At 45.5% G+C, this 15,759-nt stretch overlaps 1 protein-coding gene across 1 annotated transcript in view; it reads left to right on the top strand.

Moving 5' to 3' along the window:
• The first annotated feature begins 6,068 nt into the window (after positions 1 to 6,068).
• Positions 6,069 to 15,759, top strand: part of TTPA (alpha tocopherol transfer protein) — a 71,856-nt gene continuing 62,165 nt past the window's right edge. The window contains exon 1 of the mRNA XM_040354269.1: positions 6,069 to 6,365. Within this exon, the coding sequence (XP_040210203.1) occupies positions 6,162 to 6,365 (204 nt within the window). The 5' untranslated portion in view covers positions 6,069 to 6,161. The remainder of the gene's footprint in view (positions 6,366 to 15,759) is intronic.

The following is a 15,759-nucleotide window of genomic DNA, read 5'->3' as shown; positions in this document are numbered from 1 at the left end:
TTCTGGAAGCAGACATGATTGCATTTTGTTGACAATATACCCTGAAGAACTGAACAGTCTTTCGCACGGAACAGATGTTGCCAATACACAAAAAATTGTCTGCACAAAACTGTTTAGAACAGGAAAACGATGGTTATTTTTGCCCCCTTCCCCTGATGGAGCCTGATTCATCCTCCTGCTCCATGGATGCAAAGGTACCACAATCCAATGGGTGCAGTTTGCTCGCATCCAGCAGGGTAAGTCTCACTGTCCAGGCTGTCCGGTGACGTCAAGAATTGTGATTGATCAAAAGAATGAAAGATTAATCAAGGAATTAATCTTTAATTTCCCCAGCCCTAGTTTGCACAAAAGTTATAGCGTCTGGCTTGTTATCCTGCCAACGTCATATGACGTCCGGTCAGGATAACAAAACCACTTTGCCAACGTCATTTTGCTATATGGAGGACGGCAAGTGGTTAAAAAAAGTATGTAGGCATAGGACACACCCTGCCACACCCCCTTAAAGGGGTGTTATACAAAAAAAAAAAAGATTAGTTAAACCCACAAGTGCTTTTTTTTTTTTTATCACTACTATTCATTTATACTGGCTTTTGAAATTTACAACTGCAGCAATCTAGAACTTGAATGAAAGATTTAGAACTGGAAAAGTTTTCCTAAAGATAAAAAGTGCATTTTATATATATATATCGTATATACTCGAGTATAAGACGAGTTGTTCAGCACATTTTTTTGTGCTGAAAATGCCCCCCCCCCCCCCTCGGCTTGTTGTACTCAAGTCACATTTTTGCGCCTGATCTCCCGGACTTTGGGGACACCGTACCAAACTTTCCAGCAAACCATGGAACGACGAAAATAGCGTCCAAGCGGATGATTTATTGCATGATCACAACACAAAGAGAGTGCAATGTTTTGGAGCCACGCAGGGCCCCTTCATCAGGCACGGGGCCCTGCATGGCTCCGAAACGTTGCACTCTCTTTGTGTTGTGATCATGCAATAAATCATCCGCTTGGACGCTACTTTCATCGTTCCATGGTGTGCTGGCAAATATCTTAACTGTAACTTGTACCGGTATCCAGCTGGTTGTTGCTACATCACCCGAATCCAAGAGCTCATCCAGGAAAGTGTGCAAATTTTTTTGACCGGGGGACCTACGGCCGGGGAGCACCGATTTTTCAAAGCCGGGCCCCCCTTCCATAGACTCCCTTGTTAAACGGTAATTTCTCTGGTGACTTTGGGGACCCAGTAACGGCCGGTCGTAGGTCCCCTGGACCCGGAACTTGGCACACATGTTTCCCCATTTCTACAAGTGTGCAAAGTTTGTTGTCTGGGGGACCTACGGTTGGGGAGCACCGATTTTTCAAATCTGGGCACCCCTTCCATAGACTCCCATGTTAAACGTCAGTCTAGTCATGGACACAGTGAGGCTTGGGCACAGTAAAGCATGGACACAGTGAGGCATGCACATGGACAAAGTGGGCACAGTGAGGCATGCAGATGGACACCCTAGGCTTATACTCGAGTCAATAAGCTTTCCCATTTTTTTTGTGGTAAAATTAGGTGCCTCGGCTTATATTCGGGTCGGCTTATACTAGAGTATATATGGTACATACCTCCCAACCCGCCCGGATTCTGCAGGAACTTTACGCACAGACTGCATGTTCCCGCAGTCCCGCAAAGGGGTTAATTATCCCGCATAGGAAGGGGCCGAGGCACCCAAATATAAGCCGAGGCACATAATTTTACCACAAAAAAACTGGGAAAACGTATTGACTCGAGTATAAGCCTAGGGTGTGTACCCCCCCGCTCAACAACTATGATCATAACCCCCCCGCTCAACAAGAATGTCCCGCTATGGATTTTTGAAATGTTGGGAGGTATGACGGTATATAGATTAAATATATAGATCAGTCCAAAATAAGGGAGAAATGAGGAGGAAAGAGAGACAGAGGGACTTTGTTCCAAATCAGGGACAGTCCCTCAAAATCAGGGACAGTTGGGCGCTATGCGTGTAAACCGTGCAATCGCTCTGCAGCCAAGCCGCAGAGAAGCAGTGTGAACCCGCTATTATTAGGGATAAGAAAAGAGCGAATAGGTGGGGGTCTGAGGAACAATAGTATGTGTAATTGAAGAGCAGAGCAAAAGAGTGAAGAGAATGTGCAAGGCTGCATTATGGGGACAGGACAGAAGAGATTAGTAGAGATAAAAGTAAACTGGAATAGAAAGGGTATCAGATAGATTGGTGTGTGGAATGTCCGGAGACTGCAGTGAAGGTTTATGGAGGGGAGAGGAGACAGAAAGAGAAGGGTGTAAAGTTAACAGGAGAGAGGAGCGGGGAGATCGCAGCCGACTTACTGCATGATTGTCTATGGAAGGTAGAGAGATGTGCAGACAAGACAGCTAGGTGGGGCTGAGATGAGCCAGGTGACCGGGAAGAAGAACAAGTTGAGGGCAGAAGTGGAGCTGGAAGGAGGGGACTGATTAAAGCCCCTTTCACACTGGGGCGGGAGCCGCGGTGGCGGTATAGCGCCGCTAAAAATAGCGGTGCTATACCGTCGGATTTGCGGCGGTATTTGGCCGCTAGCGGTGCGGTATTAACCCCCGCTAGCGGCCGATAAAGGGTTAATACCGCCCGCAATGCGCCTCTGCAGAGGCGCATTGCGGGCGGTATTGCCGCGGTTTCCCATTGTTTTAAATGTGAAGGAGCGGTGAAGGAGCGGTATACACGTCGTTCCTCTCACCGCTCCAAAGATGCTGCTGGCAGGAGATTTTTTTCTCTCCCGCCAGCGCATCGCCTCAGTGTGAAAGCCCTCGGGCTTTCACATTGAGTAGGCAGTGCAGGAGTTTTTCAGGTGGTATAGCAGCGCTATTTTTAGCGCTCTACTGCTTTAAAAACTCCTCAGTGTGAAAGGGGTCTTATAGTTGTAGTAATGCCGCGTACGCACAACCGTTTTTCCTGTCATGCAAAAAAATGAAGTTTTTCTTGATGTGATTTGTCGTGGTTCCTCTCAAGCCTGCCTTGCATACACATGTTCATGAAAAAAAAAACGCTTGAGCAAAGCGCGGTGACGTACAACGCATACGACGGCACTATAAAGGGGAAGTTTCATTCGGATGGCGCCACTCTTGGGGCTGCTTTTGCTGATCCTCGTGTTAGTAAAAGTTTGGTAAGAGACGATTAGCGCTTTTCAGTCTTCATGCTTTTCAGTCCGCTACAGCGTGACGAATGTGCTATCTCCATTACGAAAACGCTAGTTTTACTAGAACAAGCACTCCCATCTCACACTTGATTCTGAGCATGCACGTTTTTTTCCCCCTCGGTAAAAGCATACACACGAGCAGTTTTCACGACCAGAAAAAGAACGACAGGAAAAACGACGAGAAAAAATAGAGCAGGTTCAAATTTTTTTGCAGGTAGTTTGGTCGTGAAAACCGGTCGTGTGTATGCTCCATAGCAGTTTTCTCGACGAGAAATCAATCATCATGAAAAAATGGTCGTGTATACGCGGCATTAGAAGGAGAGATAAGGCAACGTTGGAGTGGCTGGAAAGGCAATGTTGGGAAATCCGCACATCTATAGTAACATTATAACAGAAAATGATAGTCTCTCCTGTCAGGCTGGCAAGTGGCAGAAGCTCCCTGCGTGCCCCCTCACCACAGCGCCCAGGACACGTGTCCCTTCCGCCCACCCTTTGTCCTGGTGATGCAGGTAAGTGACACACACACACACCTGGCCATTCACATGATGTAAAAGAAAATATGATTCATCAGACCAGGCCATCTTCTTCCATTGCACTGTGGTCCAGTTCTGATGCTCATGTGCCCATTGTAGGCCTTTTTGGCTGTGAATACAGTTTCAGCATGGGAACCGTGATCAGTCTGCAGATACCCAGCCCCATACACACCAAACTGACTGGTACATTTTTTCTGCTTTCAACACATCAACTTCAGGGACAACATGTTTACTTGCTACCTAATATGTCCCGCCCACTTTCAGATGTCATTGTAAGGAGATAATCAATAGGCTGCATTCACATTAGAGCTGCACAATTAATCGTTAAAAAAAATGTGATCTTGATCCAACCCCTCTCACGATCTCTATGCAGAATTTCCTGATTCATTCATATAACAAGTGTAGAGAGTTCTCTGCTCACTCAGCTGTCAAAAGAAAAAAACGGGCAGTCTGTCAAGTTTTAACAACTTTGTCTGAGCTGCTAGATAACTAGAAACATTGTAACTCTTCCTTCTTAGATCAAAGGGATGAACTTCATCTGTTAGGGCCGGTTCACAATGAATGCTGCGATGCGGGAACGCTGCGAATCTGCTGCAGGTTCCCGCATTGCATGTTTCTCGGCGGCAGTTCACACTGCCCTATGCAAACTGCTGGGAGGGTCCTGTGCGAGTTTGATGCGAATTCAGACATATGATTTGTATGGCTGAAATCGCATCGCACAGAGATCGCATGTGATTTGCACTGCAGTACGGTGCAAATCACATCCGAACTCTGACATCGCAGCAGTGTGAACCGGCCCTAAATGAGGGAAGTTTAACCACTTAAGGACCGCCTCCTGCACATTTACGTCGGCAGAATGGCACGGCTGGGCACAGGCACGTACCTGTACGTTGCCTTTGAGAGCCCAGCCGTGGGTCGTGCGCGACCCGGTCCGAAGCTCCGTGACCGCGCCCACGGGACCCCACCGCAATCGGTCACAGGAGCTGAAGAACAGGGAGAGGTGTGCGTAAACACACCTTCCCTGTTCTTCTCTGTGGCAGTGACACTGATCGTCTGTTCCCTGATATAGGGAACAACGATCAGTGACGTCACGCCTACAGCCACACCCCCCTACAGTAAGAATCACTCCCTTAGGGCACACTTAACCCCTTAGCGCCACCTAGTGGTTAACCCCTTCACTGCCATTGTCATTTTCACAGTAATCAGTGCACTTTTATAGCACTTTTCGCTGTGAAAATGACAATGGTGTCAAAAGTGTCCGATGTGTCTGCCATAATGTCGCAGTCACGAAAAAAATTGCCGATCGCCGCCATTAGTAGTAAAAAAAAAATATTAATAAAAATGCCATAAAACTATCCCATATTTTGTAAACGCTATAAATTTTGCGCAAACCAATCGATATACACTTATTGTGTTTTTTTTTTCACAGTGGCACAGTGAGGCTGCAATTGATGTTTTTTTTGGTAGTCAGAGAAGGCAAGCATGGCTCAATAACAGACAAACGTTTAAACATTTGTGTGTTATTGAGCCATGCTTGCCTTCTCTGACTACCAAAAAAAACATCAATTGCAGCCTCACTGTGCCATCACATGCAGCCACTGTGCCCATCAAACGCAGCCACTGTGACCATCAAACGCAGCCACTGTGACCATCAAACGCAGTCACTGTGCCATCAAACGCAGCCACTGTGCCCATCAAACGCAGCCACTGTGCCCATCAAATGCAGCCACTGTGCCATCACATGCAGCCACTGTGCCATCACACGTCGCCACTGTGCCCATCAAACGCAGCCACTGTGCCATCACATGCAGCCACTGTGCCAACACACGTCGCCACTGTGCCCATCAAACGCAGCCACTGTGACCATCACATGCAGCCACTGTGCCAACACACGTCACCACTGTGCCAACACACGTCGTCGCCACTGTGCCCATCAGATATTTTGCTAATTTTTGATTGACGCTTACAAACTGCCTTAACACTGTGCTGCTGTCTTTTTAACAAAATAGTTAAAATGTCTCATGTAATACATACAATTAATTAAAAAAAAATTGAAATAGGTGGAAAGAAAAGTAATTTTCGTTATCGGTTTCGAGTTAATTTTTTTTTCTGAAATTTCCATTTCGGTGCACCCCTAGTTGGAGGGAAGCTTCAGAATGCCAAAGATGTTTTTATTATGATGTGAGCAGACTGAAGTTCCTCTTTAAATATAAAAGTTTTCCTGGAGTTGGGTTATAGAGATGTTATATAATCACATCACCAACCCTAATACAAGTCCTCCCTCCGCACATATAGCACTATTGGTGTGTACGGAGGAGGCGTGTCCTTGGCGCTACACATGTTGTCAGGCCCCGCCTACACACTGGCTCTCGACTCACACCCTGCAGGCGGAGAAATATTTCAGTGGAGTTGTCAGTGTTGTGCTGGAAGATGTCGGAAGATCTGGAGGACTTTGTGAAGGGAAACCCGGAGCTGAACTCGCTCCCGGAGCGGAGTGCGGTGGTGATAGAAGCCCTCGGGCTGCTGAGAAACAGAGTGGAGGAGGACGGCGGTCATTCGTCCAAGGGACTGTCCGATGAGTTCCTGATCCGCTTCCTCCGAGCCCGGGACTTCTGTATAGAGCTGGCGTACAAGGTATGCTGGGAGTCCAATGTGTCCTGTGTATACTGTGCACTGTCATGTGTGTGTATACTGTGCACTGTCATGTGTGTGTATACTGTGCACTGTCATGTGTGTATACTGTGTGTACTGTCATGTGTGTATACTGTGTGTACTGTCATGTGTGTGTGTCTGTGCTGTGTACTGTCATGTTTGTATACTGTGCACTGTCATGTGTGTGTACTGTCTGTATATTGTGTGTGTATACTGTGTTGTGTGTGCTGTGTTGTGTGTATACTGTGTTGTGTGTGTGTGTGTGTATACTGTGCTGTAATCGGTATACTGTGTGCTCAGGGTGGATTGTGTGTACATCTGATCACAGCCACTCTGTGTATGAATCTTCTGTACTGCAATCTACAGGTCTGCTAACCCTGCACCCACCTATATACTACACACACCCCATTATTGTGTATTGGTGGAGTTGGCTGTCTCTGATCTCCCCGTCATACATGATGAGATTACAATCTGGGGACCTTTAGTCAGTGAACTCTTATGAAGAGGTGAGAGTTGTGATAAGACCGGCTGAGGATCAGGACACAATGTTCTGTACCGATGTCCCAGGGGTTGTATATTTTATAGGGGGGTCCTGATGGTTGTATTTTAATAGGACTCAATTGCTTTAAAGTGGTTGTAAACCTGCTGATAAAAAACCTGTAAGATAAAGGCATAATGTGCTAGTATGCGTGGCATACTAGCACATTATGAAGCCCTCTCAGCAGCGCCTGGTCACCGTGGAGAGGGCTAGCATCTCCCGTCCTTTCTTTTAGGATCGCGGGCTCCGGCGCTGCAAGTCACTCATGTGCATCTGTGCAGGAGCCCTCGGTTTCCGGCAAGAAGCTTTGAAGTTCCATCACGGTACGCCGGACCTTCAGAGCACATGCGCGGCTGATGTCAGTAGGGAACAGGTAGGGTGGCGCAAAGATCGATCGGGCATACTCTCTATAAATAATGAGTCCAATATAATAAATAGGGATGCACCGATATATCGGTGCCGATACATATCGGCCGAAAACAGCTGTTTTAGCAAAATGCCCGAAACAACAGCTTAAAAATTGCCGATAATGGGCATCGGGTGCCTGTAACAAAGATGGCCGCTGGGCTGTCACGGCTCCGTCCGAGTGCACTGCACGAGCCAACGAGTGTCACTGCCAAAGTGTCCCTCCTGAGTCCTCCTGACTCGATCGGCTATTAAAAAGTGGCGCCATTACGTAACTGCACATTAGCCGAGCGGATATGAGCTTTTCCGAGCCCGGCGGGCTTCGGGAAAGCTCGTATCCGCTCGGGCCAGGCGGCGAGTGCGCAGTTATTTAATGGTGCCACTCGGCGCCATTTTTGAATAGCCGATCGAGTCAGGAGGACTCAGGAGGGACACTTTGGCAGTGACACTCGTTGGCTCGTGCAGTGCACTCGCCATAGGCGGAGGACGGAGCCGTCATAGCACAGCACAGCCATGTCCAGCTTTAAGGTAATAATGAAGCTGGATGTTGGCAGGAGGTGGTGGGGTCATGAGGTGATAGTGGAAAAGGTAATGGTGGCACCATGGCAGGAGGTGGTGGGGCAGGAGGTGATGGTGGCAAGAGCCGATTGTGGCAGGGGGTGGTGGGTGCAGGAGGGGGTGGTGAGAGCAGGAGGTGATGGCGGCAAGAGCTGGCAGGAGGTGGTGGTGGGAGCAGGAGGTGATGGCGGCAAGAGCTGGCAGGAGGTGATGGTGGTGGGGGCAGGAGGTGATTGTGGGGGTGGTGTTTTAACATACAATTATAAAAAAAAGAAAAGTCATTTTCGGTTTTGGTTTCAGCCTGACATTTTTTATTTTATTTTTATTTCGGTTTTGTTTCGGTTCTGAAATTTCCATTTCGGTGCACCGCTAATAATATATAGGGCAGATGGCCCAGTCTATGAGAGTATGCACTGACGGCAGCTACCATAAAAGCAAAAGCAAGCTCTGAACGACACGATACAGAAAAGCAAGGAGCGCCAGACTAAGTGCAGTATTACAGTATAATTTATTATGACAATACAAACCGCCAAATGGCTACTCACAGGGCAAAGGCACAAATGGGCACATAAGCATACGAGGGTCCATAGTCACTGTAATGCTGCACTTAGTCTGGCGCTCCTTGCTTTTTTCTATTGCCGCTAACGTCAGTGGCTGAATGCAGGGTCAATTTTTTTTATCCTGCTTAAAACTGATGCCAATCCCTTTTTTTTGTTTGTTTGTTGTGTGTGTGTGTGTGTGTGTGTGTGTGTGTGTGTTTGTTTGTTTTTTCCTCTAAAAACAATTGGTTTGTTTACAATTCCCTTTCCGGAAGAAGATCAAGATACTATGTATCTTTCTCTTCATTTCTTCATTCATTCAGAAGGAAATCCAGTGGTTGGCTTCCAGTGACTGATGCCGCTTATGTGTGTGTGTGCAGTCGGTGCAAAGAAGTTTTAAAGAGGAAGTAAACTTCCATGTATTGTTTGTACCTTATAGGTAAGCATATAATAAGGCTTACCTATAGGTCAGTGATGGCGAACCTTGGCACTCAAGATGTTTTGGAACTACATTTCCCATGATGCTCATGCACTTTGCAGTGTAGTGGAGCATCATGGGAAATGTAGTTCCAAAACATCTGGGGTGCCAATGTTCTCCATCACTGTTATAGGTAGTGTAAATATCTCCTAAATGTGCGCAGTTAAAGGGTCACTAAAGGAATTTTTTTTTTAGCTAAATAGCTTCCTTTACCTTGCTGCAGTCCTGGTTTCATGTGCTCATGGTTAGTTTTTGCTCTGATGTTGCTGTAAATCCTCTCTGTTCTGGACACTTCCTGGTTGCCTGTTTCCTGATAACCACAGTACTGGGAGATTTCTCACGGTGGTCACTAATCAAGGAGCTGTGTGTAAAACGAAACTGGATTGGTGCTGAGGAGTTTTAGACAAAGTATCACTGCTCTCTATTGGCTGACTGCCCTCTAGTGGCTCTCTGTACATCAGAGAACCAGGAAACAACAGCAAAAACGAAACTACACTGCAGGCACATTATATGATTGTTTTTTTATCTATTTTTAATCATTTTTAAAGGGAATCAGTTAACTATTATGTCTCTGTGCCCTGTAAACAGTCATTTCAGCTAAAAAATTTTTTTCCTTTAGTGACCCTTTAAGTAGATATTTACTGTATATGCAGCCAATTACGTCATTGGCACATGTGCTCTGAAGCAATGTGCTGTTTCTTCAGAACCCTGTGCCGTGATGGCCAGCTCCCACGCACATCACACGGCTCCGGCCAGTCACACAGCCGGAGTCTGCGGACCCAGAAAGAAGACGGGCAAAGGTGGATGCGGCCTCCAGTGGTGACGGCAAGGGCTTCGTTTGCAGTTAAGTTTAAGTGTAACATAAATTTGCTAAAAAAAAAGGGCTCTTTTAGGCTGGCCATAGATGGTACTTTTTTTTTTCAGGTTAGCCAGCGGCTGATCAATAAAAGAATAAACGGGTTCCTTTTATCCACACATACAAGGTGGATGGAGGAATTCACTCTAATGTATCACTGTATGCTGACAGCAGGACTCTCTCGTACAGGAACAGCCATAGGTGAGTCGAAATGCAGCTGGTCCCTGCTGAACCGGACAAATTTCATTCAATCTATGGCCAGTCCATAACACCCTGCACCACAATTTTCACCCACAGCAGGACCAGGAAATATTCCTTAAAAAAAAAAAAAACAAAGCCAAAAAACACAACGAAGCCAAAAAACACAAACTCGTTATCGCAGGTCAAATGAGATGCATTTTTATATATATTTTTTTTTTATGTACATCATAGTCTGAATAGGCTCATCTAGAGAAGTATGGTTAAAGCATATTGTTGGCCGATGACACAGTCGCTTCAGGGCTCTAGATGGATCCCAACCATATTGTCAGGATACACCCAGCTGGCTCTGGCTCTTGGCACGCGGTTTAGAGCCAAAGCCAGTCACTCCTGTTGCCTCTCAAACCCAGAATTCCAGTGGTGGGGCAGAAAAGGAGAGTGGTGACTGACAGTCACAGCTCTCTTCTTAGAGAATACCAAGAACTGGGCTATCTGTGTCATGTGATTGTTTAGTTCTTAAAGGTGGTGGGGGGCAGCTGAAGCATAAGATCGATGCTGCAGCCTGGAGGTAAGTATGTGTGCTTGTTTTTTAAAGCACCGCAAACTTCTCCTTTTAAAGTGTTTCTAAACTCAGGACCTTGCAATCACTATATCTGGTCTCCCACAGTACACATAACAGTAAAAAAATCTATTATTTTAGTAAATATATGCTGCTAAATACCTTTTCTTGTCAGCAGTATAAAGCAGTCTTGTGACTATCAGTGTCCGGTCGAGCACTCATTAAAGCTTGTAGGAGGAGTTTTCATTCTCCTCTGATTGTCCTATGAGGCTGCATGACCCTTGACCCTCTGTCTGGACACTGCTGATTGGCCCTCTGCTGATCACATGCAATCTCCAAAAATAAAAAACTCTCTAGCAAGGCTCTGTTCTATCAGCAGATGGATTAGGGACAGTAAAAGAAGGAGAGGATCAGAGAGGAAAGGCTCACACAGCCTTTTTTAACACAATGCAGAGGGTTAACCCCTTGGGTTCCATAGTGAGTATAACAAACCTGCTTTACTGCATATACAGACTGATTTTATTTTTGTGGATTTAGTAACACTTTAAGCTCACTTTATATGAGCGGTCAGGGGTCAGTAAAAAAAACTGAAAGGTTGTTGTACATGATACTAGTTGCATGAGTACATATTTCTGGGGGCGTAATGCTTTGCACTTTTAGATGCCAAGTTAGACAGACAGCATCTCCTATGCAAGTAAACTAAAAACATGTGTTGTGTCATAAACAATGCTACAAACAACAATATAAGAGGACTGACAATGCTTGAGGGACAAATCCCAAATGAATAGATGACATCAACATTTAATCCCCAGTTGCACTAATAGCGTTGTACACAATACTTCCAGGAAGCACTGCTCAAGTTTTTGATAAAGGATGGCTCTGGCTCTTATACCGCGCAATTCCTCTCTCACATAAAGAAAAACAAAGAGAATCCATATAGTGAAATACATTCCAAACTGAATTTATAAAAGAAAAAAATGGCATGCACTCACAAGCAGAAATAAAACACAAGAATGGAACAAGCATTTGCCAGTCCTCCAAGTGGTTGTCATGGTGTCACCACTTAAGTTCCTTCCTACATGTTTCCTAGGGTCTATGGAGAAAGACGTCCCATAGGACGAAACACATAGGGCGGAGGTTAAGCAGTGAGATTATTATGCCCGCTTGGAGGACCGGGGGATGCTTGTTCCACTATAGGTTACCCTTTTTGTTGATCTGTCACTGTCAGTATTATCTACCTAGTGACTGAGAAGATGTCTCTCTTTTGAGCACTTTCAGACTTTATTGTAATGGTGGCCATGCCTATTAAATTATGACCCATACATACTGTGCAATGGTTTTTAAATTAAATGAACACTAAAGGTTTGTTTTTTATTAGATCAATTGATTGCTGTAAGCTAGAGCATTTAAATATCACTTACCTCGTTTTTCCGTTTGACCTCCAAAATACAGTAATCCAGGTTTGAAAATGCCATTTCCTGTCTCTCCTCTTCTAGCTTTCCACCAGCATCTGAGCAGTTTTGCATGGTGGAAAGCAGAATGTGCTCACCCCCTCCCTATGACTACAGCCCTGCGTGAAGATGCTCTCTTATCCCTCACAGGCATGGAGGCTATGCCCAATGGGAACTGTAGTTCCCATTAGGCCGTGATGTAGCAAGAATGAATGTGCACCGCAAACCAGGAAGTCAGTGAGAATAACGATTCTGGAGTGACAGAGGTGAAAAAAACAGCTCGATTTCAACAGGCATCAAACTAGTTATAATGCAAAACAATACTTTTTACTTTATCAGCTACTGTCAGACTTTAATTTAAGAGGAAAATATTTTTGTCTTTACAACCCCTTTAAGCTCGCGGGGCACGTTTTACTCACCAATTCGGGAAATCCTTTTAAAAGATCTGGATTGGCACCCATAAGATTCTACTTCAGACATGGTTCAATCAGCAATATGCTGCGTATTTAGTTTTCTGTATACCCTTCCAGGCGCAGGGCCTGCGGAGTGCTTGGCAATAGTAAGGCAAATTTGCTATGGACTTTTTTTTTTTCGGAATGAGACCAAAGCACATGACTCCTTGGTATAGAATTCTGTATAATACATTACACACAAGGACTGTGAAACCAGAGACGGCATGTGATGTGTAATCTTACACCTCGTTACAGCGTAGAATACTGAGATTGCCAAAAACAAGGCAGCGTATTTTGTAAAATGCGGTTTTGGTTCCTGAATCACTTTTACAATAATGATCCCACTATTAATGGAACATCATGTGGTATTGACATTCCTTTGTGCTTTTATTTGGACAGAAATTCAGATGTTGTAACCTCTAAACTGTGATTTGTCGGTTCCAGCGTATGGCAGTCAGTGGGGGAAAAGTATTTGGGTCATTCTGTGCACAATGTTCACTGACTGCCAGCATGCCACACTATCCCTGCAGAATCAGAAGGGTGGATTTAGGCTCCATTCACACTTATACGACTTGTCATGTGACTTTGGACTTTAAAGTCACATGACAAGTCACTCCCACATGTTTCCCTATGATAACTGTTCATATCTGTGCAACTTCAAGTGGCAGCGACTTCAAAGTAGTTCCTGCACTATTGTGGTCTCACTTTTATGCAACTTGGGGTCCATGGACCTCAATGTAAACCCTCAAAAGTTGCATGAATATTATATGCGATTTAGGTGCAACTTTTGAAAAGAATGAACCAACCCCCCCCCACAGCCATCGGTTGGTGAGTGACAAAAATGCATGGTTGAGCGCAAGTCTAAACGAGGCCTAAGAAACGTACAGTATGAGATGCTGCAGGTAAAATTGGGGGCTTTTTGAAAAACTGGAAGAGCTGTAGACCATTATGCCTCATACACACAATCAGTTTTTCCGACAGGAAAACAGTTGAAATTTGTCTTTCATACACACGGTCACTCAAATCTTGGCTGAAATTCCAAACATCAAGAACGCGGTGACGTACGAGCAGCCGAGATCAATGAAGTTCAATAGGCAGTTCGGCTCTTCTGCTTGATTCTGAACATGCTCGTTTTTTTTGCGCGTCGTAATTGCATACAGACGAGCGCGATTTACGATAGGATTTTTTCCTGTCACAAAAATTGAGATCCTGCTCTTAATATTTTCTTGGCAGGAAAACTGACAGAAAAAGTGTGATGGAGCATACACACGGTCGTATTTTTCCTAACAAAAACTTCACATCGCACTTTTCCTGTCAGGAAAACTGATCATGTATACGAGGCATTAGGGATTGGAAGGCTGGTAGGGGCGCAGGGCGACCTCCGTGATTCTGCAGTGAATTTTGAGGATGAATTGTTTCACAGTAACGGAAGACAGTGAGAGCTTGTTTTATAGTACGCTTACTGATTTTTAAGGCCTGATCTACCCAAAGGGGAAGGGGAAGTTCTGCTTTTCTGCCTCTTCCTCTACAACTTTTGGCGCGTTACTTTTTTTTTTTTGGGGGGGGGTGGCAAAGTGGGCACATATATGTGGGGTGAGCAAACCTGCAGGCATTACCTGCGGGATACCAGTTCAGTAAGGAAGTGTCTAAACAGTGCAGTGTTTATTGGTGCTAGTTACTTTTTTTTTTTTTTACAAGTGCTGTACAAAGTTCCAGAAAATGAATAAGGCAAAAAGTCCAAAAACTAAACCCTAGCCGTATCGGGCGCTAACTATACAAATGCAGCCCTTTCTCTAAGGCTGAACAAGCCTACTTCTTGTCAGGGCTTGTATACACAACTTGTTTGCTTTTTTACCAACCTCAGCAGTTCTGACAGGCCTTGTCCATTCCCCAGGTATGAGAGCTCTGTCTGTCTGTCTGTCTCGGGTGAGTATAAATTGACCCAGGGGTGAGGATCAAGACCCAAACTGGACTGGGGATCAGAGATTTCTAAACGTATATGAGAGGAGCCTGGGAGATGTGTAAACCCCCGAACAGGACTTTTCCCGACTTTTGCTCTGCTACACTAGGGTGAAGATCCTCTGTAAGTGTATGCCCGTCTGAGGGCGGTGTTTGCCCACTTGGGGATGCACAGGTGTTCCGTGCTTCCCTATGCAGGCAGCTCCATTCGTGTTTATTGGGATGCATTGGCTACACTGACACATGAGTGCAACTGCATGGGGATCCATCGAACACCTGTATATCCTCATGGGGGCAAGCACTGCCCTCACACGGGAGTGCACTTAAAGTGGTTGTAAAGACTGAAGGCTTTACCTTAATGCATTCTCTGCAAATCTTCTGAATGCAGCCAGGAACACCTCCTTATACTTATACAGGGGGTCCCCGACTTACGAACAAGTTAGGGACTTTTAGGTTTGTTAAGTCGAAAATGTTCGTAAGTCGAAAACCGCATGCACAGAATGGCAATTACGTAATTTTCCGATGTTCCGTCAAATGGCCGTGCATGTGCAGAATGGGATATACATAGTTTTCTGATGTTCCGTCGATTGTGCCCGCCGTCGAAAATGGCTGCACATGCGCAGAATGGCAGATACGTCCCGTTCGTAAGTAGGAGTTGTTCGTAAGTCAGGCGTTCGTAAGTCGGGGACCCCCTGTATATTTCTGAGGCCGATTTTGATTCAGTTATGTGCACCAGAGTAGGGGTTCCCTTCACTCTGTCCCTCCTCATAAGCTTAGAGACAGCATTGGCAACCACTGCTGCCAATCACGGCCAGTGAGGAGGGAGCAAGGGGGAGGGTGGAGACACAGAGTGCGGCTCAGAAGCAAGGCCACACGAGTGTCCCCAGACCAAGAGGCTTGCTATGGTGGGCACTCATAGGGGAAGGGAGGAGCCAGGAGCTCTGGCAGGGGACTCAAGCAGAGTAGGATCTGGGCTGCTCCTGTGTAAAAACATTGCACAGAGCAGGTAAGTAACAGGTTTACACTTTAAGTACACCTGTGTAAATAAGGCCTTAAAGTGGAGTTCCACCCATTTTTTTATGTTTGTCTGTGCTGCATGCTCTTATCTCATAGTGTTCAGAATGGACAATTTGTATTTAATTTGTTGCTTGTAAATACCTTTATTTTGTAGTCCTTCATTACTTCCTCCTCCTTATTTGCCTAGGCTATTTGCAAGGGTTTCTGGGATAGGCATCATGTTTCCCAGTAGTCCTTGCAAACCTGACTGAAACCTATTACATTGCTTGTGCACTGAGCATGTGCGAGATATGCAAAGCTGAAATCCAGGAAGTCATACAGTCTGGCTTCATGATGCCCACACTTAAGATGGCCACGGTCTATTTC

Source organism: Rana temporaria, chromosome 5 (genome assembly GCF_905171775.1).
Source record: "Rana temporaria chromosome 5, aRanTem1.1, whole genome shotgun sequence".
Taxonomy (NCBI): Eukaryota; Metazoa; Chordata; class Amphibia; order Anura; family Ranidae; genus Rana; species Rana temporaria.
Note: the sequence above shows the minus strand (reverse complement) of the source record. Positions and strands in the feature narration are given on the sequence as shown.